A 24,727-nucleotide genomic window follows, 5' to 3' on the forward strand; every position below is an offset into this window, starting at 1 on the left:
GAGGATCACTTCATGACAAGAGTTTGAAATACTGTAGTCTTTTTTTGGGTCTTTTTCGTTTTTATCGGTACCAGGGATGGAACTCATGACTGCCTGCTTGCAAGGCAGGCGCTTATGCCACTGAGCTAAATCCCCAGCCCCTGAAATACTGTAGTCTTTTTTTTTTAATCTTTTAATTGGTACCGGGGATCGAACTCACGACCGTCTCCTTGCAAGGCAGGTGCTTATGCCGCTGAGCTACCAATGACAAGACAAATACCCAGCCCCAATGACAAGAGCCTGGGAAGTACAGCAAGATCCAGCCTCAAACAAAATGCTGGAATGACCAAAAAGTGGTATGTAGATTAGCAAAATGTGTAATCATATAATGGAATGCAATTCATCAATGAAAATGAACAGGTATAAGTCATCAGTGACTATTATTTAAAACAATGACAATAACAACGACAACAACACACAGTAAAAACTGTGTTGGTGGAGATGTGGAAAAATGCATGGTGGTGGGAACATAAAGTGATATAGTTGCTACGGAAAACACTATGGTAATCTCTTGAAAAATTAAGCAAAGCATCATCAAATGACGCAGGTCTTCTGGCTATAGGCTCAAAAGATCTGAAAGTAGGAGCTGAAATTTTTGCACCTGCATTCACAGAAGCATTATTAATGTATTTTTATATGTGTCAACTGTTTATTTCTGGAATGTTCCATGTACTACTTTTTGAAATGTGGCTAAAGTTGTAGGAAGCAAGGCTGCGAGGCAAAATCAGTGCACAAGGACAGACAACAGGAGGACTGCGACCCAGGGACGCACACACAAGCCAGAGCCCCTGAAGCTCAGCCCACTCCACTGACTCCTGAATCCTGAAACCGTCGTTGGTCAATTCAGCTCTTAACACTTGGTTTTTTCACCTGTGAAATGAAAGTGCTGGGCTCCATAGTGTCCTTAGATTCTTTTCCCAACCACATAAATACAGATTTGCACCTTGCACACCTTCAACACTCAATACCCTGAGCAGAGTATTTCTAAATGGCAAGTTACAAGGTGAATGACCATCTTCATTTTCTGAAGCCACAGGAATTAAAACACTTTTCTCTGTTCTATTTTACAGAATCACAAACTGAAGAACATAAAGTTTAAATAATTTCCCTAGGTGGTGGAACCCAGATCTGAATCTAATCACTTAGGTCTCAAAACCTATACTTTATTAATTTTTTTTTTTTTTTAAACCAAGAGACTCAAGCAAAAATTTGGTCTGTACAGTATTGTTTTTCTTTCAGGACAAAAGATACTAATGCAAAAGATATTAAGATTCTAAATTAAAATCTCAGTATTCAAGTTTAATGTTGGAGGACATCACAAGAACCACTTTATTTATTTAGAATTGCAAATAGAATTCAGGACCTCATGCTTGCCAGGCAGGAGCTGTGCCACTGAGCTAAATCCATGGTCCCCGTGGCAGGAACCACTTTAACCCAAGCTGTTGTCTAAATGATTTCTAAACATTCTTTCCTGATGAAAGTATGAAAAAGGAAATAATCCCACATTATCCTCCAGTCCCTTATATTATTATTAAAAAAGAAAACCAAGTATCAAGGTAGTCTAGGGAATTTGGATGTAAGCAATAGTCCAGGAAGATAACACAGCTTGGGAGGTCTATGATTGAATAGAGCATGGGAAATGGGTGCTGGAGAAGGAAAAGGTTTCTGTCATCACTATGATGGGATTCAAGATAGTTCCGTTATTCATTTGTTGTAGTGGAGACAATAAATGGAATAAGTAAGCATTTGGTATACCAGATAATGGTGACATGCTAGGAAGGTGAGAAGGAGGCGTTTTCATGCTGGGAGTGACAATTCTAGAATGTCCAGGGAAGCCACCCCGAGAAACAATCTCAACATAGGAAAGAAAAACATTTTAGGGATTATCTTGAAAGACTGTAACATGATCTATGATCATCATCTGAGCCGTTTTTCAAAGTTTTAATTATAAACATTTAAGAAGTTGGCTTTATCACAGGATGCTGTTTATGTATAAAGTTAGTTTTGTACATCATTTGCCTAACACTATACCTTGTAACCTCCCATAACCATATCATAACCAAGGAGCCATCAGCGACGCACCCAGAACTGGACTTACCTTCCACAGTCACCTCAATTTCAGGGACCTTGGAGTTACTCCCAGGGCTTCGGGGCCTTTTTGGGGACTGCAATGCTAGAAAAGAAACCCCTAATTATTTTTGCATTTTGCTTAAAAAAAAAAAAAAAAACAACTACATAAGGGAATGCTTTATAAAAGCAGAGTATTAAAATTCATACAGTTTGGCTCTTTTCAAAGAAACCTGAAGAATTAAACTGGTAGTGTAATCCTCCACATGAGTCTCAACAAAGCTGTGGAAACATGAATGAAGGAGGATTGCAAACGTGAAATTTTCAATGAAATGTTAAGAAAGAAAAGAGAAGAGAAAGAAAAAAAGCTTCATTAAATAAAATAGTTTAAAAAGCAAAGAAACAAAACAAAAGCCCCACAAAGATAATGGCCAATGATTCAGTATGATAGGTAATGTTGACAGTCTTTCAATGCACTGAAGCATAATAAAGAAAACTTACATAATCTCTTACCTTTAGTGTTAATTTTACTAGCCATGCCAGGAGGCAAGTAAGAGACAACAAGCTCGGGTCTAGGAAGAAAAACCACAAATAAGTATTATAATGGTCAGTGCAACAGTGAACTACACAGCTAGTACAATGATCATGACCAATGCTTTGAAAATAGAAAACTAAATACCAGTTTAGTTTTATTCTGCAGAGAGGTAAATAAAAAACTACTTATACTCAGTTATTCATAAACTGAACAGGAGCAACGAACAGATAAAAAATCAGCATTTTGTGCTGGAAGTGGTAACATATGTTTGCACTCTGGGAGGCGCGGAGACCAGAGGATTGGAAATTCAAGCTTAGCCTGGGTAACTTAGGCAGACTCTGTCTCCACATGTAAAGGGGAGAGAGAGTGTCTATACTAGGAATAGTTCAGGGTGAAGGCTTTAGGCTTGGTCCCTAGTACTGAGTGGTGACAAAGCCAGCATTCTGAACTGTGTTCAGGCACCTAAACAGCACAGCGAGGCAGTTCTTTCTCTCCTTATAGTGATCCAGAAGTGAACTGCAGAACCAAGTCAAAACTGGATACTAGCTCTGAGCTAGACTTTCCTATCAAGGACAAAAATCATCTCTCTTATTCAGATAAAAAATTTAAGTGAAAAATACAACTTTATTAATTCTAGAAATGAATACAGTAGCCATCAGAACCTTTTCCCCCTCCTTTTTGGCAGTACTGGAGGTTTAACTCTGGGTTTAGACAAGTGTTCTAACCACCAAGCAACTCCCTCAGCCATAGAACTTACTTTTTCACCACAAACTTGATTTTATTGCTCCCACGAACAATCCTTTCTAGACGTGGAATTCCAAACCAGGTGGGGCTTCGAAAGGGAATCCCTTCTGGCAAGCCTTCCACATAGAGGAACTCAGGATTTGACTCAAACACGGGATATGGGACTTTCACTGCTTCTGTGAGGCCAAGGGCCTGGGCTGAAAAGAAGAGAACACAATTTTGTCAATGTACTCTCAAATATGCTGCACATGGGTTCCTTACCATCTAGAAGTCACACAATGCTGAAGCCAACTTGCTTATTAGGACACTGTGAAAAATCTAAAAGGTCAGAAAAAGAAAAGGTGCCAGGAGGAACATTTGAACAGTTTAATTCCCAAGTACAGCTCCCTCTCTGTGGGAGGTAAGGAGAAGGGAGTCTAACTGGCCTCCTCTGTGAGCACGAATGAAAAAGGCAGCAGGTGTACTTCTTTGGCAGCACACAACGGGACAGCGCGGCAGGGTCTGGGGAGTCAGCACGGCTGACATCAGGCCGCGTACTCGGCCATCACTAGCAGATGAATCCTGTGTTACTTTTTTTTTAAATCTTGTGTTACTGTAATTGTGTGTATCACATTTTAGGGAATAAAAGCAGAATGAGCTAGACACCTGGGATTTCTTTGTCCACCAGACGCGAGCCTTCCTGCTAAACTAAATCTCTGTCTGTCCTCCTTGTTCACCCCAGAGTCAGGGTGACAAAGTAGCAGGACAAAGTCCCTGAAAGTGGCACCTGGGTGGGTAAAGACCCAAGTGGGCTGGCTCCCCATGGACGACATCTGGGCAGGGATTCAGCACTGGTATATTCCGGTTTGGTACAAACCATTCAGCCTCTTGGCTGTCTCTGGGTGCTAGTCTGCTACTTTAAAGCTGCATTTAAGCAGAACTCATTAAGACAAGAGGCTGAGGATTGAAGATGCCTGATCAAAGATACAAAAGGTCAACCCCAGGCACTAAAGTTGCTGACAGGATGCCCTGGGAAGCTGCCTGCACACCCCACTCTGCACTTCCTCAGTCCCCTCAGTCAGGACAGATGCAATCCTGCTGCTCAGTTTCCTCAGAACCCTGCTCAGAACAACACACCAAGAAGCTGTGGTTACAAATTGCAGCTGAAACAAATAATGCAACCTATGGGCCACACTGATGTTAGCCAGGTTAAAAGCACAAACATTGGGTCTGAGATGCGTCCCAACGCTTCCCTTTCCTCTCCCACTACAAGAGAAAACTGAAGGCAAGAGAAATAGAGGAAATGGTTTGGTTTCTAAACAGTAAGTTTAGTAGGAGAAAAAAAATAAAAATCACTTTCTGGGGCGCCTTCCTGGTTCAGGCCCCAAACTTTTACAGTTCATTCACAACACAGCCTTTGTTTTTTGAGACGGGGTCTCACTATGCAGTTCAGGCTGGCCTTGAATTCAGTATGTAGCCCAGGCTGGCCTCAAACTTACTGCAATCTTCCTGCCTCAGCCTCCCAAGTGCTAGGATTACAGGCATGTACCACTTGCTTGTTTTTAAACCAAGACATAATCACTATATTTTACGTACCAAATTTCAAATTAAAAATCTCTTCCACTTGCTTCCGTAGCTTGGTAATTCTGACATTCCAGTCTTCTTTGACTAGAAAGCAAAAAACAAATCTAATGATGTTATGTGGTGTATTGGCACAAATAAAAAGCAGATTCCATTCAGAGACCAGAAGGTAGATATTCTCCTTTCCAGTCATGTTCTTAGTTTATTTTGTTTAAAAATAATAATCTGGGTGGTAAAGAATGATGTGTTAACTATCAGAACTGCAGGGAGAATTCAAATTTAAATTCACACTGTAGATAAAGAACTTGTTCGTGTATGAAAATGCTCAAAACTAGTGGGGTTCTCATATTCCCCGGGAGGTCCGTCAGGACAGCAGCTCTAAGAGGCCAAGGGCTCCCACACCAGATTCCCTGACAATAGCCTTCTTTTCATTTGCTTTCTACAGAGGCACCTTTTTGGTCCACTTGTTCTATCTTCTTCCGATCAGTCATGTGCCTAGAAATTCACACAAAACAACTTCACCAATCAAAGTAAGTTTTCCCATAAGAAATACAGTATCCCTCAACCACTCCTCATGCCGCAACACACAGACTCCCTCTGGCATGCTGGCAGATCTTCACTAAGGGCTGCAGGCTTGGTGTTTCTGGACGTACCACAACCCCAACCTACACTCTAATTCACCTTGGTATTCAAAGATGGACCAACTACACCAATTTAACAGCACCTAATGCATAGTTGAGATTTAGGTTCTCTTCTACCTTGAAGGCAATGGCCATCTAGATATATACAGGCTGCCTGACAACACACATCCCTAAAGTTGTGGCAAAGCTACAAACTGTGGTCACATTTTCTTTTGAGATCTCATTCTGAGTGTACCATTATATAGTTCAGGCTGGCCTTGAACTCATGGCAAATTCTCCTGTTTCAGCTTCTTTATAGGTGTAGGCCACCCAGCATGGTCACATTTTCTGACTCTGTTCAAATGGTAAACAAAACAATGGCACACCTAAGAGTTCAAATAGCCCATTCATTCAACTGGGAGACTACAGTTATTTACGTTGGGCTGCAACATCAACATAAAGAGGAGTTATTTGCCATTTTAACAACAGAACTCATAACTAAGTGCTAAAGTGTTTGATCTGATGTGGAAAGTTATTTAAACCATAGGTAAGGGGCAGGGGGTAAAATGTGGCTATCGGGAATAAGTATGCTGTGAGTGTAAAGTACACACATACTGTCAAAGAATAAAACCGAAGACAGATGGTACAACAGTCCACTGTATATGAATCATGACCACAGGGTGACATGTACAAATAGCTTTCTACAGAGCTTAAAGACAAGTAGGGCTTGTGCTTGTTTTGTGGACAGCTTGGTCTCAATGCAGAGCGGTAGCCGTCTACAGACTGTGGTCTGCTTACGGAGATAATGAGTTGACTCTACTGAGCTTCCTTAAGAGTATTTGGGAAGAAGCTGCAGGAAGGAAGAATTCCACACACATAATTGGGGGTGAGGGGACTTTATAGGAAATCAAACTTGGGACCATACACTTGCCAAGCAGGTGCTATGCCACTGAGCTATATCCTCAGTCCCAAATTATTAAATTTTTAAGAAAATTAAATCAAAGGAAAGGAAACAATTTCACCCCATCCTACCTGGTGTGTTTGTCCTTGGTTGAGTAACTTCAGTTGTGCTGTGAGTCAGAAGTTCTGGTCTGAAAAGTGAAGCGGGTATTAGCAACAGAGCACTTAGGAACAACTTAAAGCCCTTTCCCACATAGCCACACATTGTTAACTACTTCTAAATATGGCCCAGGATCCCTTCCTTTGCAGTAAAAATAAAACCATTTTGGTGACTATCTGGAAAATAGCAGTTTTTACATACTCTGGTGGGATTACATGGGTGTTTTCTGGTTACATGTGTAAAACAGTTACCTTTTCCTCCAAACCAACTCAATTTTATGCATATATGACAGCAGGGCCCCACTATGTGGGTCCAGGCCAGTATCAAACTTGCTGTGTAACCTGGGCTGACCTCAAATGCATGACCCTCCTGTTGCAGCCTGCCTCGTACTGGGATTAAAGGTATGCTTGGCCCAATTTCTAAATCTTACCATAATAGCTAGAAATAAAAATAGCTAACTAGCTAAGTCACCTTCAACACTTCCTCTATTTTGCAGCCTTCAGCCCCCACCACAATACAAACACAGCACCATCAGCGGGCAAGACCAGGCCTGGTCTTCGGCATTCCTGTGACCACAATGGGAGCCTCTATCCCTGTCCTGCACCCAGGCCATCTGTGCTGCTGGCCTTCCTTCTGAAACGCAACCTTCAATGACTGTCCCAGCATCTGCTCCCGGGCCTCTGACTGCAAGACACTGTTTTTGTCAGTGCCATATTTGGCACCTAAGTTTGAGTCCTAATTTCCACCAGGCCACACCCCCACAGCATCCTGGACCCTGGTCCAGGGAAGGTGAACGTGCAGGCACGTTCAGCTCCTGCAGGTATACTGAAATGATCCCCTGCCCAAGCCAGCCCTGTCCTCTACTGTGTGCACACCTGCACAGTTAGGTCACCCAGCCCTTTCCCCTGAAAATACTCAACAGCACTACACTGCACTAAGCTTTGGCTGAAGCATCTCAAGGACAGGTTCCCACGGACTCAATACTGTGTATCTCCCACTTGCACTGAGCCAAAGTCTGCCAACAAGTCTAGGTGGACTGCTGAGACTTAAAATCCAAAGAGAAGTCCTGTGGAAAGGGAGCGAAAGGCCTGTCTTCATGAAATTAATCTTCAGGAAAGACATTAATTGTTTCTACACATGATTATCTTACCTTTTAATAACAAATTTGATTCGATTGCCCACTTGAATGATTTTTTCCAGCCTTGGGATTCCATACCACGAGGGACTTCGGAAAGGAATGTTTTCTGGTAGTCCTTCCACATACAGATCATTGGGATGGGCCTCAAATTTTTGGTATGGAACAGCCTTGGCTTCTGTGCTCCCCAAGGCCTCAGCTGAAGATCAAAGCAATTTGGGAGGCTAAGTCTATACTAAAATTATGCTTTTATACATTTCAAAGCAAGGCACACAGCAATTTTTTAAAATATTGAAAACACATTTAGTAATTATTGAAAGAATTTGATCTATAAAGATTAAGCATTTTTCAGTATCGGAGGAAAGGAAAGGTGGATGTGGGGCACGCACCTGTAGATCCCTTGGGGGTAATGTGTGCCCAGAAATGGATGAGGCCAGGCTGGGCAAACCAGTGCGACCACATCCCCATCCAAAAAAGGAACAGAAGGAAATTGTGACAGGTGGTAGAGAACATCACATAAATCCTATTTCAGGCATTTGGAAGCAGACTTCAGACATTGTGATGTGCCTGGTCCTCTTCTAGGCTGCTGAGCTCTAACCCAATTTGGGCTCTGTCCTCCTCTGCCCTGCACTTTCTTCTGCAGGGCTGGGGCTGGGAAATGTGACCTTCCGCAGGCTAGAGAAGGTCTGTATGAGCTACACCCCCAGCCCAGGATTCCTAAATTCTACTTTCTTACTCATGAGAAGGCCAAAATTAGCCAGTTTTTCTAAGAGTAAACTAACAGCTCCTTCCTTCAGTAGAAAGCTATCTTGCTCCTCAAAAAAATCACCATGAGCACTAGTAGGTACAAAGCTCAATTTGAGAACCAAACACAAGAGCACAGCTGATGGCTGCTCACACAGATCCTCTTTATTTAGCCTGTTGTCCCCTGTAAAGATGTCACTGTGACAGGTCTAATGAGTTCTCAGAGGATTATATTAACAGTTTAGTGTTAAAAGCATCATGAGAAACAGTAGGTACATGGATTATACAGAAAGCACAACTCAAAGACTAAGTCAATAGCACGCAAGGTGCCCTAAAAGTGGGTCCTGAAGACCTGGCAGCCTACAGCTCTCTTGAACACAAGGAACAGTATAAGAAGATTTGGCTTCATGAAGGAAACCAGAATCACAGCTCTGTGGTCCTCACAGGGATCTGTTCCAGCCACAGTCCCACCTTCCACTGTAGCCTTCCTTGCCAGGCCAGCTTGAGGCACTTCTGTGCTCTTTCAGAGTTCTAATTTGATGAAGGTCAACCTATGTTACATGATCAACATGCTCAGATTTCTGCTGGCTTGAAAAACATCTTTAGGAAACGGATTCCTACAATAAGTATGTGTTGAGCTCCTACTTGAGCCCACGCAGAGGGCCAAGCAGTAACCAGACTGTGCCAATGGGCTTCGGCTTGAAAGGGGCACTTGGGAGAACTTCTGTAATGTGGTAACATTTATGGGGATATAGTGAGAGCATTATACAAGCAATGTCGCAGTATAACAGTCCCAGCAAAGGTACAAACTCAGATTGATAACGGCACAGGTACATGATGGTCATAGTTGGCACAGGGTACACACAAGGGGCAGAGAAACAACGTGATGTTAGAAGGCAGGGCAACCTGTGCATCTGTGTCATTGAGGGCCAGATCAGGGACTGTGGCATTTACCAAGTACAGTGAGAGCCGTTACACACTGCAACAGGGCAGAATAAGTTTCATTCTACAGTTCTATGAGAGCCTCTGGCAGCACTGTAGGCCTGGCTTGGACTGCAGTCATAGCATTGAAGAAGAGGTAGGAGTTGGGAGTGTACTGTAAATGCAGAATCAGCAAGCCTTCCAAGACTGCATATGAGAAAATAAACCACTGGGTAGGTCAAGGGTCACTGGGAGAGAAACATGCCAGAGAGGGAAATCAAAAACACCTAAGGACATGTGAAACCTGATGAGTTATCAGATGAGCAAATATAAAGGTCTTCCATTAGGGCAAGTTTTCTGAGCCAGTAACTTAAGGATTGATGTCACCACAGCCAACATATTATTGTGTTCATACAGGATGGAGTGAGCATGCAAAGAAAGAAAAAGAGGGCTGTGGGCCAAAATCTGTGCAAGTGCTCTTAACCCTAACCAGTGAATTAAGGAGAGATAAAACCAATAGACTGAATCTGAGATAAGCATGAGGCAGAAAAGCCAAGGAACAGCTAACTGGACGACTTACTGAGAAGCAGAAGAGAACGACTATGACTTTTGCAATTATGAACCAAACCCGTGTATTTTATGTTTTGGAAGACCTTAAGCAGTGAGATAGGCTGGGGTGCAGCTCACAGTAAAGAAGGTGTTTTGTATGCAGGAAATTCTGTGGCTGACCCTACTACAGGGATCAGGTCAGGAACTAGGTCCCTGTTGCTTTTTGGGGTAGCCAGTGGAGAATGTGCGTGTGTATAGGCAAAGAGGTGGCCCGCTCCTTTCCTTCCAGGGCAGTAAGGCCCAAAGACAAGAGGATTCCCAGCTGCAAAGGACCACAGCTGTGTAACTGGGAATGCACAGTAGTCAGGGCTGGCAGAGGCCTGGCCTAGCATGCACAAGACATGGGTTGCAGCCCCAGCACTGCCAAAAAAGAGAACAAAACATCTCAGTAAAACCCACTTCAAGTTTCATTATTCTCTCCCCTTCTATATAGGATTAAACTTGGTAAACTCTTTTTTTCTGGGACTAGGGATCAAACTCACAACCTCACATTTGCCAAGCAGGTGCTTATGCCACTGAGCTAAATCCCCAGCTCCTGTAAATAAATTCTTATTAAAAAGTAGTATAACAAACCTGGACAAGAATCGTACTTAGTTTATTTGCTTTCCACAGGTAAAAAAAATTTAAAAAATAAAAATAAAAATTTTTTGGGGGGTTCTGGAGATCAAACTCACAACCTCATGCTTACCAGGCAAGCACTTGAACTGCTGAGCTAAACCCTGGACCCTCAAAATTTTTAAAATATTACATTACTCTGAAATACAATTGAGTTACACGGAAAAAGCAGACTTACCAAATTTTTTGCAGAAAAGCTGATCTACCATCTTTCTTAACTTAGTAATTCTGGCATACCACTCTTCCTTCACTGTAATAACAAAGAAATTTTCAATTTGATTGCTTTAAGCACCTAGATTATTAAACATTATAAAAAAAGCAAAAAGAAGTATTACTTTCCCTTTTTGCGACTAAAATTGTTCCTAAGATTTCACAATTGTTTTTATTACTAAAACAATTCTGACACTGAACAAAAAAAGAACAAAGATAATTCAAAGCTCAGTTTGCTAAAGGACAGCTAGTAGGCAATTTCTGCAATGAAAATTTAGTGCCATGATACTATTGGTAATTCTTCCACGATATCAAATACAAATATAATGTGATTTCCTATGTCCCCTTCCCATCCCACTCCAGAGCAAACAAGCAAATAAATGGCATTTGTATTTTCTTCAAAAACATCTCACAAGAAAAAAGGCTGCATGTTCTACAAAGTAGAGCTCAGTGTATCTTACAAGCACATACATACACAAAACACATTTACTGAATGATTATTCAATACATTAATGCAGTCAGACAATGACCTGTTTAATATACTTAGAAAACAGTACTTTTAAGTTCTATTTTGAAATGTGATGTTGATATTTATAATAGGCTACTAAAAAGAAAAAGTTTATTATTTCAGAGCACTAGGTAGAATTCTGCAAATGTGTATTTTCAGTATATTATGTAATTAGTACAGACATGACTTCATATAAAAGGGTTCTGTGTAAGTGGAAAGGTTGAGACTTAAGACTGGAGGCCTACCTCCTGAAGCTGGCTTGTCAAGCTGTAAATCTTCACGTGTTGAGTTCAGAAGTTCGTGTCTGTAGGTGACAGTAAAGCACTCAATATTCATCAGGCAAAACTTAACAAAGTGGTAACCACTGGTACATATTTAATACTCAGCCACCAAGGTGGGTATTTAAGAGATAGAAAACCTAGTCTTTTGAGCACAATTAACATGTTTGTGACAGGACTTTAATCTGTAACCCTTGCTACCAATCAGCTTGAACTACCCTCCAAGCCAGGTGGCTTGTTTACTGATTTTATTAGTAAAAAGACCAAGTAAAAGTGATTAGATCCTGATGAAACTTAATTTCATCAGGTTTCTACAGAGTAACACAACAGTGACAATTGAAAACTGCCACAGAAGTTGTATCACACAACATGTGTTCTCACAGCAAAAGAGGTAATTTTACAAACTAAAAGTATCTGAAGTGCATTCTAAGTTTTAATCAAGGCCCTTCAATTTCATATTACATTTGAAGACTACTATGTCTTCTATATATCTATAAGCTCTGGAAGATTTTTTTTTTTTTAAATTTTTAACTTTTTATCGGTACCAGGGATCAAACTCACGACCGCCTGCTTGCAAGGCAGGTGCTTATGCCTCTGAGCTAAATCCCCAGCCCCGCTCTGGAAGAATTCTAAATCTATTTTAAATTTATATTTGTAGAGCATGTTGTTTTTTCATAATATCTAAGCAGTCCACAAAACATATTAATAAACCACAAAATCTGTGCAAGTGAACTTACAACTCCATCACTCTCTCTAATTTCTGTTGCCCACCCTTCTTTGGGGGCAGGGCAAGGGCAGCCAGGACTATATCACCTTCCTAAAGATGTCAGAAACAGATATGGGATCCCACTTGTGAGATGCACACTATTTGAATAGTACTAGTGGGCTATAAAATAAAGCCTCTGCAAAATACAATTAAAAGTAATGCTTTACTGATACGAAGATTACAAAAGCCTTCATAAATATTTAAATATCCACTAACTGATATGTTTTTAAGATTATCAAACAAGGACAAAACCTGCAAAACGCTGTTTTCTCTGAGACAGTGTGAGCATTCTTGGGGGCTGGGGTCACAGGATATGTTTATGGCTCTAGGCCAAGGCCAAGCAGCCTTCAGAAACCTGTCTGTCTGTGACCCAGCTTCGTGGCGGACTGCCCATCACTTTCCCTTCGGCAACCCTGGGGAGATGCCAGAGCCTCAAGGTACAGACTAAGCACATGTTCTGCCACTGAGCTGCACCTCTGGCATTCGATACCCCCTCTTGTCCATCTCTGAACCCTAGGTCCATAACACTGTGGGTGCATCGTACATTAAGAGTGACTCTAGAAACAGAGGTCATCCAGCTGTTACCAATCAGGAGCATGGGTCCTCTGCCACAGGTATTCTAGTTAAGACTGACCAGAAATTTCAATTTTGATAGGAGTTTTCACGTTTTTAAGCATTAAAACAGGTGAAAAGAAAAGCTACCAATAGGAGAAGTTTAGGAAAGTGCATCCACAGTAGTGGGGCAGTGCTAATTCGGCAACTTGCAGGTACAAACCAACTGGTATTCTCTAGAATCTGCAAGTGCCTGGCTCATTTCTTATGGCAGCTCCCATCTCTAGCACTCAGACACCTCATGGTTCCTCCGTAAAGGTGTGTGTGCCATGTACAGCTGTATGCACCAGTAGCCCCACTCCTCAGGAAGCCTAAGGCAGAGGCACAGCTTTACCCCAGGAGGATGGGGCAAGCCTGGACAACATGGAGACCTCATTTCAAAAAAGCCAAAAACTAGGAAGGTATTTGTTCTGTTATGGGGTGGTGGTGGTGTGTGTCTGTTGGGGGTCAAATCTGAATCCTCATGCAAGCTGAATCCATACTCTACCATGAGGTGGCCCTTAGAGTCCTAAAATGTATTTGTTTCCTTACTAAAGTGTAAGAAAACATTGTAACAACCAAATTGGGCAAAATCCTAGGAAATCAACCTTCAATTAACACAGATACAGGCAATCTACAAACTAATTTAAAGGATAACAGGTTTAAAAATTAATTCAATGAAAACAGTCAATAATATAGAATTAAAAACTCAAAAAGGAGGGGGCAGGGATTTAGCTCAGTGGTGTAAGTACCTGTCTGGCAAGTGCTAGCTCATGAGTTCAATCCCCAGTACCAAAAGGGGAGGGAGCAGAATTAAAAACTCACAATTACCCTAATATAAATACTTGCCAGCTTATAAAAAGAACAAATGAATTTTTAAAGCATCTCATTTTCTCTAGAAAAGGAGCAGACGTTTGGTGGGGATTTTTTGTCTTTTTGAGATAGGGTCTCACTATGCCATTCAGGCTGGCCTTGAGCTCACTTTGTACTCAAGCTGGTCTAGAACTCCCAACAATCTCCCTGCCTCAGCCTCCTGAGCACACAGATTACAGGCGTGCGCCACCATGCCCAGTTCTGAAATTTGGTTTATTCCATTTCTTTTTGTTGACAGATACCAAAACACAGGCAAGAGCCCAAATAGTAAACAGGTGCTCTGTACAATGCTGCCTTTAATCCTCAGTACTACCAAGAAAAAAAAAATTCAGACTAAAAACCCCAAGAAAATGACACTTCTTTAACGTATGGAGCAGAAAACTTTAAAGGAAAACTAGCGGCTGGGGATTTAGCCCAGTGGCATAAGTGCTTGCCTTGTAAGCATGTGGTCGTGAGTTCAATCCCTGGTAGTGACTAAAAAAAACAAACAAAAAAGTGAAGGAAAACTAGCGAGTCCCACAGGCCCATCGGATACAGGTAAGTGTTCACGTGTTAGAAGCCACCTGTGGCAGGTCTGACACAACATGATACACAAATTACAATGAGGAAAATAAAAACATAGTAACTCACACTTTAAAATATAGCCCTAGGGACCGATGAATGTTTACTGACTAAAAAAAATGCACTGATCAGAACAAAGACAAGAAGAGCTCAGTAGGAGCCCATCGGCCTTACTTCTTAATCACAAAACGAATCCTTTCCTTTGCAAGCAATATTCTCTCAAGGCGAGGAATCCCATATGTAGATGGTCTTCTAAAAGGAATTCCTTCTGGAAGTCCTTCAACATAAAGATCTTCCACATGAGACTGGAAAAGAGGGTATGGGATCGTCACCGGACCTTTGGCTTTTATAGCTTGAGCTTTAAGGATAAAAAGAGAAAGCGATTATCATTAAAAGACAAAAGTCTGAGCACATTTACATTGCTTTCATCTTTACTCCTGACTCTGTAATTGAATCAGAAGAAAAAATAACACAAGATGCTACAAGAGCACCAAGGACAGCACTGCTCTGTTTACTTAAACCTACAGTAAATAATACACTCATCTAAAGCAGCGTAGACAGAAGCTAAACACTAGTGAAATCTGAAATCATATTATCAAGAAAAACATACCACTAATTCATATTATATATAAAATACAAGGGTAATATTTTAAAAATACAAATATTAGTATAATCTTTATTGGATTTGTCAAAGGATCTCCCTTAACAAAAGAAGATGATTTTCTTGACTGGCAAAATTCAACAGTAGCATAATGCAAACAGGCATAAAATGACACAGACCAGGACATATGAACAATCAAAAATACTGAGTATATGGCCAGATATGGTGGTAAGCACCTGTAATCCCGGCATTTGGTGGGTCAAGGCATGAGAATCTCTGTGAGTTCGAGGCCAGCTGCAATATGAAGTGAAATTCAAGGCCAGCCTGAACTGTACAGCAAAACTCTGTCTTTATAAAAACAAAAATAACAACAACAAAAAACCCTTAGTGTGCCCTCCCAAAGGAAAAAAAAATTTTTGGTTGGTATTTTGCGTAAAATTCACTTGGTTAAGTAGTAATACATTATTTGTAATTACTTCACATGTACACCACTACACATTTATATGGAGTTAGGATTTAAAAACCTTCCTTTGCTGATAAACTAAATTGGAATATCACTGTTTCAACATTACAGTGGAAATATCTTCCACTAAGGAAAGTAACATTACAGCTGCTTTGAAATTACAAAACATGAAAATTATCAAAACTTATAGAAACTAGTAAACATTTTTATTTGTCAAACAATCTATACTCACAACAAAAGCCATAAAATGTTGGCTTCACTTTATAAGAAGCACAAATTTATAAAACTGTTGTAATACTATTTTATTCAGAATACTACTAAACTTAAGACTAAGAAATATAAACAGTAAGCATTTACTATGTATTTATAAGCCAAACATCATATGAATCACTTTATCATCAAATCTTCAGAATTTATGACCGTTTCACAAAAACAGTACAGCACAGTGGTACATCATGAGAGGAAAAAAAGGTTCAAAGAGGAAGGACATGACCATTTGCTCCCAGTGATCCTTTATTTCCTGTTTTTATTTTCAAGTTTTGAGACAGACTCCTGCTATGTAGGGGAGAGGCTGGCCTTTAACGCATTCTGTAGCCCAAACTAATCAAGTTTTTGATCCTCGTGATTTTGTCTCCCAAGTGGACTACAGGTGTGTGTCACCATTCCCAGCTCAGCCCTGTGATCTTATCAGTATGTTATAGTGCTATCATCTGGGATAGTATGTGATTTTTTTTCCTTTGAAACAGAACAACTAAGCCAGGCATGGCACTGCAAGCCTGTAATCCCACTGTCTCAAATTCCAGGCCAGCCTGGGCTACACAGTGAATCCTTTGTCCCAAAATAACCAAAAAACAAAATGATCAATGGAAAGCACAGGCAAAGCTGGGGGTGGTGGTGCATGCCTGTAATCCCAGGGAGACTTGGGAGACTGAAGCAGGATTGCCTCAAGGTTAAGGCCAGCCTAACTACGTACTGAAACCTTATCTCAAAAAGACCAAACCAAACCAATGGAAAGAGGAAAGGAAAAAAAAGAAAGGAAGGGGAGTAGGAGGGAGAAGGAAGAGAAGGAAGAGGAGAAGAAGATGCACAAGCACAAGCACACACCAAAAAAAGTAAACTAATGAGAAGTTGAAAGAATACTAATAGAATCTAAAAATATGGAAAAATGAGTAATTTATTCTAATCGTAGATTTTCAACGAGGGATAAAGTTATTATCTATGGTAATGAAACAGATGGTACATGAAAACCTGCTAGTTTGTAGAACTAATATATACTAAAAGAAATGAAGAAAAAAAGAAATGAGGGGCTGGGGATTTAGCTCAGCGGCATAAGCACCTGCCTTGCAAGCAGGCAGTCATGAGTTCGATTGTTGGTACTGATAAAAAGGAAAAAGACAAAAAAAAAAAAAAAAAAAATGAAGGAAGGAAGGAAAGGAGGGAGGGAAAGAAGTGGATAGACAGTTGACTGACGATGGGGCCTGGGACAGCCCCTGGAACAGTGCTCTGACAAAAGCACTGGTGGAAGATCCACAGCATGTTTTTGTTATCCTTGAAAGCTTAAGTTTGTTGCCACTGGCCAACGGCAGCTGACTTTGAATAAACAAGAATAAACAACGCCACTGCAGTTTGTCAGGTTGAAATACCTCACTTAAAAAAAACTGAAAAGTGCATGACAGCTCTACAATAGTTTCATTTACAAGCAAAAATTCTGCATACTGAGCCCAGCCTGATAGCCAGCTACTCAAAGAGGCCAAAATAGGAAGACGCCTGCACACAGGAGTTCGAGGCCAGCCTGGGCAACGCAGGAGCTCCGGTCTTGGAAACCTGAGTTGTACAGAACTGTTCAGAATGCCAGGTCACTGCAGAGTCAGCTCAACAAAGAAGGCAAGACGTAATGGTTTTCAATGATTGCTGGTATTTTTAGATAAGTGTTTTTTATCATTGGGTGCTAATAAGTTGTTACTTATGTCATTGTGAAGATCAGCTATAGGACAGAATAGAAAAAAGGGTAAAAAATTTAAAATTTAACTTAAACTCAGGGTTGTATATCAAGAGTAGTATACCAACAGTAATAAGGGCATCTCAATAATGAATTTAAACAGCAGATTAAGAGAAACTACTAAGAATCTTCAAGTGAATCTCCAATGTTCAAATTTGCAATAAATATGTAACACATCTCAAAATATGCTCACTCTAAGTTTTTTTTTTAATGCTTTATTTTTTTGACAACTATTAGAAAGACAGCTTTCCTTCAGGTTGTGTTAATCTGGCAACTGTAACACCTCTAACACACATCATGAAGGACCCAATTCTCTGGCAGATCTGTACTTGCTCACATTCGCCCCTCCCCAGTAAGAAGTAGTAATTCCCATTGCTTAAATGCTTATGAATGGCGAGTGAAAAATTCTCCAGCTTACACATACCGTATTTCCTTTCAAACAACTCTTCAACTTGTTTACGTAGATCAGTAATTCGAGCATTCCATTTTTCTGCAAATGGAGAGGACAGTTAATTCTCAGTAGAGAAATCCTGTGTGGGGCACTAACATGTTCTCCAGTGGCCCTACTTCTAATGTGGCTTGCTTTTTCCCAGCGCTCCAAATCTATCTGACCAGTTTTAATCCACACAACTTCACTGCTTTTCCCTTTTTAATGGTTACAACTGTTTCCATGGGAAATTCTGAGATGTTTTGTTTATATTCAAATCATTTCACATTGACTACCTCTTTTTAAACTTTTCATTTTCCTAAAGCAAAACAGAGAAAAGACAGTCAAATTAAACACTGCAAAAAAGTGGCAACCTGAAACCCTAGCACGTGGGAGGCTGAGGCAGGAGGCTAAGTTTGAGACCAGCCTGGGCAATTTAAGAGCAACCCATTTGAAAATCAAACGACTGGAGATATAGCTCAGTGTGAAAACCCCAGATTCAATCCCCAGTATCATTAAAAAAAAAGTGGCAACAAAAAGAGGTGGGTTTCCAGGGGTCATTTAGTTAGGAGGCCTCCTATAATGTTCTAGCTGTGAGGAAGTAAGGACATACAGCAGTAACTGGTAGAAGGACACTGGAAAATATGAGCATGTGCCAACTCGGGTCTGCACAAACACAACTGAGATCAGCAGCTGAGCCTGTAGGCAGGCAGAATACCCAACTAAGATGAAAATGCCATCAAGTGGTGACCACTGCCAGCATGCACAAGACCCTGCGTTCAATCCCCAGCATCACGAGAAACAAAGAAATCAAGAAAGAAGTCCCACTTATTCAAATTATTCTATTTTGGCCATTATTGGATATATTATCAACTAACGGTTTAAATAGCTGGTAGTCACTTAAAAATGAAAATCAGTTTGTGAAACAGGTCAAATAAAAAAGACAATGCTAAGAAAAATGCCTGAATTACTAATCCACTGGCAGCAATTTAGCACTTTGCATTTCGTTAGAATCAGAAGATACAGAGGTTTAGGCTTCCATTTAGTAGACCCATTCCTTCCGGCAGCATCCACTGCACTGGCCCAGTTACAGCGCAGAGCAAGGGTCCACGTGGCTTCTCACACCACAGTTCACCAGAGGGGGCGCCGCGCACGCACCGAAGTTGAACTCTCGCACTTTCCGCTTCCCGGCATTTGCAGGCTCCGCGACTGGGGGCTGCGGCGGCTCACTGCTCTTTGGTCTCTTGGTAGGTGGAGAATAATCATCATCTTGAGAAAGAAAACCGTCATTACTGGAGGACAGGGTGAGTGACTGATCACTGCAGGCACTATCCAGCACCCTTGCTGCAGCCATGCTGCAGCTTTCCTACTCGTTTTGTGTGAACATGAATGCACTCTGCAGGTTTTCTTTTGTTCTGTTTTTGTTTGTTTCTATTTATTTTTGGAGACAGGGTCTCACACTGTGTACTGTGGGCCTGTCTTGAGGTCACAGCAATCCTCCTGCCTCAGCCTCCCAAATGGTGGGATTGCTGCCATACCTGCCTTGCTTTTTAAAAAAATCATTATAAATTTCTTCCACCCCTCAAAAAGATCTCTCAAATAGCTGAGTCAAATTTCATTATTTTCTTTCTTTCTTTCTTTCTTTTTTTTAGTTTTTTTTTTTTCTGGTACCGGGGGATTGAACTCACGACCACCTGCTTGCAAGGCAGGTGTTTATGCCACTGAGCTAAATCCCCAGCCCAAATTTTATTATTTTCAATAAAAATTTAATCAAGACAGCTGCCTAAAATTATACAAGTATATAAGAAGAGTAAGTTGGGTGTACCAGTATACTGAGGAGGGTGAGACAGAAGAATCGTGAGTGCACGGCCTGCTGGGGTCGCACAGTGAATGTGAGGCCAGCCTGGACCACACAGTGAGACCCTGTCTCTACCAAACTAAATGAAAGAAGGATGAAGTAAAGCTTGCATGGAAAAACACTTAACCTTACACAAAATTTGAATGTATATAAATGACGTTGCGTATCTGTACCAAGCATTTTAATAATACAAAAACACCATGTACATATATTTCTTCCTTTCAAGGCACTTCTCAAAGTTCTTTAACTTTCCTGTGGATGAGGGGCCTATCAGCTCTGCTATGATCTTCAATCTACCTAACAGAATTAAAGATACATGGTAGCTTTTCTTGAGCCCTCACCATCTTCTTATTCCTTAAAAATGTCAAATAACACATTAACCAAGAGTTCCACTCAAATATCACCTGTAAATCATCCAGAATATCCTTTAGAGGAATCATAAGTACAGAGTTGAAAATAACTGCGGTTGCAGACCACAGCAAGGACAAAGGCCCTCTGAATGCAGGAAGGCCTGGCTGGTCATTTCCCCAGCTCTGTGCTGATGTCCCAGGACCCAGGTCCCATCTGACAGTGGGACATGAACACCTGTGAACATCAGCCTGCTTGGGTAAGCTTCCCAGACTGCATCCTGGACAAGGGAATCTGGAGAACAGCAGAGTGGTGACCTCCTCCCCACTGTGTAGCCAGGTCCCAAAGGGCACCACCCCTGCGCCCAACCCTGGAATGTTTCCCTGCTGCCCACAGGAACCTGAAGACCTTTATTGTGAGAGCCAATCCCAGAAAATCCCAGCTCACCGATACCAAAGACTCACATTGAGACCTAGCTATGCTTTCTTAAGGGGGATACTGTTATTCAGAAAAATATATTAACAATTTTAAGTTATTAAAAAATTTTCATGTGTGAATACTACTTTAGGACCAAAATCCAGGAAAAAAAATTCAGATACAATATAAATGTACCAAATCCCCAAACTGAATGTCATTATTATATATATCACAAATGATATATTTGTGATCACAATCATTTTAAATTCAGAAAGGGGCTGGGGATTTAGCTCAGTGGGATAAGCGCCTGCCTGGCAAGCACGAGGTTGTGTGTTCAATCCCCGTATCAAAAAATAAAAAATAAAAAATAAAAATAAAATTCAGAAACAAAGCCAAGCATGGTAGCATATACCTGTAATCCTAGCATTTGGCAGGCCGAGGGTAGGAGGATCCAATTCAAGGTCAGCATGGTTATATTAAGAGTCTGATCCCAATCTGGACTAATCTGATACAAAACAATTTAAAAATCACAAATTCTGCTGGGAATGGTACCTGTCATTATTGCAGTCCAGGCTGAGGCAATAGGACTGCCACAAGTTTGAGGGCAGCCTGGCTTAACCAGCCAGACCCTGCCTCAAAAACGAAACAAACCAAAGCAAAACGAAGTTATAAACTTTCTGTAAAATAAGACAGACCTACCTTACCATGGTCTATAATTATGAAACTCCTGTAGCTAAAAATGATTAGACCAAGCATGATGATGCATGCCTGTGATTTCAATACTTGGAAGGCTGAGGTAGGAGGACTGTGGTGAGGCTAGCCTCAACTGTACAATGAAATCGTGTCTCAAAAATGGTAAACACATTTGAGTACTGCTTCCATGTTTGGACTTGAATTTTGAAAACATACACTTAAAAACCTTATTTTCTAACACTCAAACAAATTTTCAGACACTAAAGCGTATTTTTTATGGTGGTTTCCAGAGAGTAAAGTATACTCTAACTACGAATAGTGTCCTTGCATTACACATTCTTACTACTAATATACTTCATAAACTGTAAGTGCTGAATTAAAAGCCAGAAGTACTTCCCTAAAGGGTGATGCAGCCTATGTATCTGCAGACCCCCATCTACACTGACTTCTGCTCTACTGGGAAAGCCCCATCCCTGGTTGGCCACACCGCTCCAGCTGGCATCCACACTGCCTAGAAGCCAGGACATCATCCTGATTTGAAAACACAAGGGACAAAGGCATGAACATTCTCAATGAAGGCAAACTGAGCAACTGAGTGTTTAATAGTACAACAATCATTGCAAAATATTAAAATCATGAGTCAGTGGGGCAAGTAGAAACTCTTTGTAATCACAGCTACTCAAAGAGGCTGAGACAGGAAGATTGCCAGTCCAGATTGGGCAGCTCAGTGATACTGTCTTCAAACTAGAAGAGCCAGGGTGTGGCTGAGTGGGCTCAGTCACCAGTATCACTAGAACACACACAGCTGGAAGCACACTTTCCCTCCTTTGGCAAATGCTAATGTTCCATCAACAAATACAGAGAAGACTAACTTTTTTGGGGGAGGGGGGGGGTTACCAGGGATCAAACTCACCAACTCACACAGCCTGGCGCTTGTGCCCCTGAGCTGTATCCCCGGCCTGGGTTTAACTATTTCTGATAAAACATCCTCCATGCTTTTTATGTCCACTCTGTACATTAGTTATTAACTTCTCTTTGGATGTTGAGTTATATGGATCATGGAAATAAGTCATGGGAAATTAACTGTATCCTCAAGTTCTTTCCAAGTCTGTACCTGGTCTTGACATGGGAGGAGGTGTGCTGAGGCAGGGTCTCACTGTGTAGTTCAGGCTGGTCTGGAATTCACTACATAGCCCCTCAACTCATGGCAATTCTCTGTCTCAGCCTCCCAAGTGCTGGGACTGCAGGCATAAGCCACCACATCTGACAGGAAAATGTGTTACTCTTGACCTGAAATCCTTTCCACAAGGACAGAACGTACTTGTTTCTCTGGAGCAGCAGCACACCAAACACAGCTCCAGGGATCTGACCCAGTGCTCCACTCCACTTGGAGCACTGCTCTTCCAGCGAGCACTTAGTGCTCTGACAGTCACAGCCACCACTTGGTACAGAAAGACATGCACTTTGACACATTTCCAATGCAATCCCCAACTCAAAATGCTCACACCATCAGGCCTAAAATATTTTAAAATAAATTTCAAATATTTTAACATGTAAAATCTGCTCATCGAGAATATTTAGTAGTTATGCCACCAGTACCTATGGAAGCACCACTTACACCTTTAAAAACAAAGTCAGCAGCACTTTACCTAGCTCAAAATTTGTGCTGAGAAAAAAACTGTTTTCCTTTTTGCACCATATGGGAACATATTTACCTATGTGTCTACATAATACAGTACCATGTGCTTGCCAGTAACTAGGGAACAGAATAGGCGACAGTATTTTCTAAAAGTCTAATCTCCAACATAGTCAAACTGATAATATTTTAACCTACAAACTGACACTCAAGGCTTAAATATAAAAATATCAAAAGCTGGCACTTGTAGGAACATCGGGACAGTAAAGACAGGACCTGTCACCCTCTTTTCAAAGCATTTCAGTGGGTTTGCCTATTTTGTTCAATTAAATCCTCAGTTCGCAGTACAGTGCTTACCATATACAAGGTTCTAAATACAGTATGTGTCAGCAGATTAACAAAACACATCATGTGTTGGTTTTAGTTGTATGTAGTACCCAATTATTTGCCAATGTCCTAAGGATAAATTATACACACACTCACACAATACAGAATGACTCATACCCCGCTGCCAACTGTAAACCCCACTATGACATGGAAGCACTAAAGTGCTGTTATCCAAATTGTACAAAACTCCTCTAAAACTGATTGTTGAAAGCAATTTGGGGATTCATTTAAGGATAGTTTAGCAACTATAAAAATTAAAAACAAGGTTTTCATTGGAACCTACTCAACTGCATGTATTCTACAAATGCTCCAGCAGCAACCACTGTACATATGCAATGGGTGGTTAACACAGACCAAATATATGTGGAAATACACATTTTATCTTTCCAAACGTGTATGAAAAAAAACTTCAAAGACAACTGACCTAGAAAAAACAAAATAAATCAGAAAATAAATGTAGATAAAGCAAATTTAAAGAAAACAATGCAATTAAAAAACACAGGGTTAGGCGATAGCAGAATGAACATACGTGAATGACTCAGGCTTGGGAACGACGCTCTTAAAGGAAACTTCTTTTAAGCCCCAAATGGTCCCTTTGCTGGTTAAAGCTTGCTGTCACCTAACATACATTAACATTTTTTCTGCATGCATCCAATATACTTGACAATGCCCAAGTTAGCCAAAAACAGAATCATATTTATAAAATTAAGGCCTGCTGTCATACAGTTCCAAAGCTTCCCAAACCTAAGTCACTGACGCTTTAAAGGTGGGCCACTGAGCAGGGCATAGTAGTGTACAACTGTAATCTCAGCACTTAGAAGGCTGAGGTGGGAGTACTGCCATGAGTTTAAGGCCACTGGACTACACAGTGAGACTTTGTCTCAAAAAGAAGCAGAAGGAGAAGAAGCAGAAGCAGAAGAAGCAGAAGCAGAAGAAGCAGAAGAAGAGGAGGAGGAGAAGGAAGAGGAGGAGGAAGGAAGAGGAAGAGCAAGAAGAAGAAGAAGACGACGTCGTCGACGACGACGACGAGGACGATGACGACGACGAGGACGATGACGACGACGACAACGATGATGACGACAAATGAAAAGAAAAAAGACAAAGAAACCGAAGTGTGTGCCATTGCTTGAGTTCAGCAGGCTGGGTATCCATGAATACTAGGCAGATGCAGCACGTGCCCTCAGGATGCACAGCACCTGGCAGGGCCAGCTGCAGGACTGACCTGATGACACAGCGCTTTCACAGGTATGCAGATGTGGAAAGCACAAGAGGAGGAAACAGAGGCATCCTCAGCAAGAAGGAGTATCTTCGTTTTTGCCCCTCTTCTTTGGAGCCAGAGAAGCATTTCCTTCAACAAAACCAGACTGTCCTGCAGCCCATCACCCTACTCCCTGTGAACTACCTGTAAGCATGAAAGGCAGGGATCTTTTCACTAGACACAGAAAACTAGGGATCTTTTTCT

The 24,727-nt window shown here is 41.2% G+C and overlaps 1 protein-coding gene across 7 annotated transcripts in view; it reads right to left on the reverse strand.

Moving 5' to 3' along the window:
• The window catches only part of Gtf2i (general transcription factor IIi), a 96,348-nt gene that overhangs the window by 14,880 nt on the left and 56,741 nt on the right, over nt 1-24,727 (reverse strand). For all 7 annotated transcript variants that reach the window (XM_013149332.3, XM_013149322.3, XM_013149325.3 and 4 more), the window contains 11 exons: nt 19,085-19,195; nt 17,924-17,989; nt 14,611-14,794; nt 11,613-11,671; nt 10,828-10,899; nt 7,776-7,959; nt 6,598-6,656; nt 4,961-5,032; nt 3,399-3,582; nt 2,620-2,678; nt 2,138-2,212 (listed from right to left, as the gene is read on the reverse strand). In XM_013149332.3, the coding sequence (XP_013004786.1) occupies nt 2,138-2,212; nt 2,620-2,678; nt 3,399-3,582; nt 4,961-5,032; nt 6,598-6,656; nt 7,776-7,959; nt 10,828-10,899; nt 11,613-11,671; nt 14,611-14,794; nt 17,924-17,989; nt 19,085-19,195 (1,125 nt within the window). The remainder of the gene's footprint in view (nt 1-2,137; nt 2,213-2,619; nt 2,679-3,398; nt 3,583-4,960; nt 5,033-6,597; nt 6,657-7,775; nt 7,960-10,827; nt 10,900-11,612; nt 11,672-14,610; nt 14,795-17,923; nt 17,990-19,084; nt 19,196-24,727) is intronic.

The sequence above is a fragment of the Cavia porcellus genome, unplaced genomic scaffold, assembly GCF_034190915.1.
Source record: "Cavia porcellus strain 051 isolate PalLab524CR breed Dunkin Hartley unplaced genomic scaffold, mCavPor4.1 scaffold_23, whole genome shotgun sequence".
In the NCBI taxonomy this organism is placed as follows: Eukaryota; Metazoa; Chordata; class Mammalia; order Rodentia; family Caviidae; genus Cavia; species Cavia porcellus.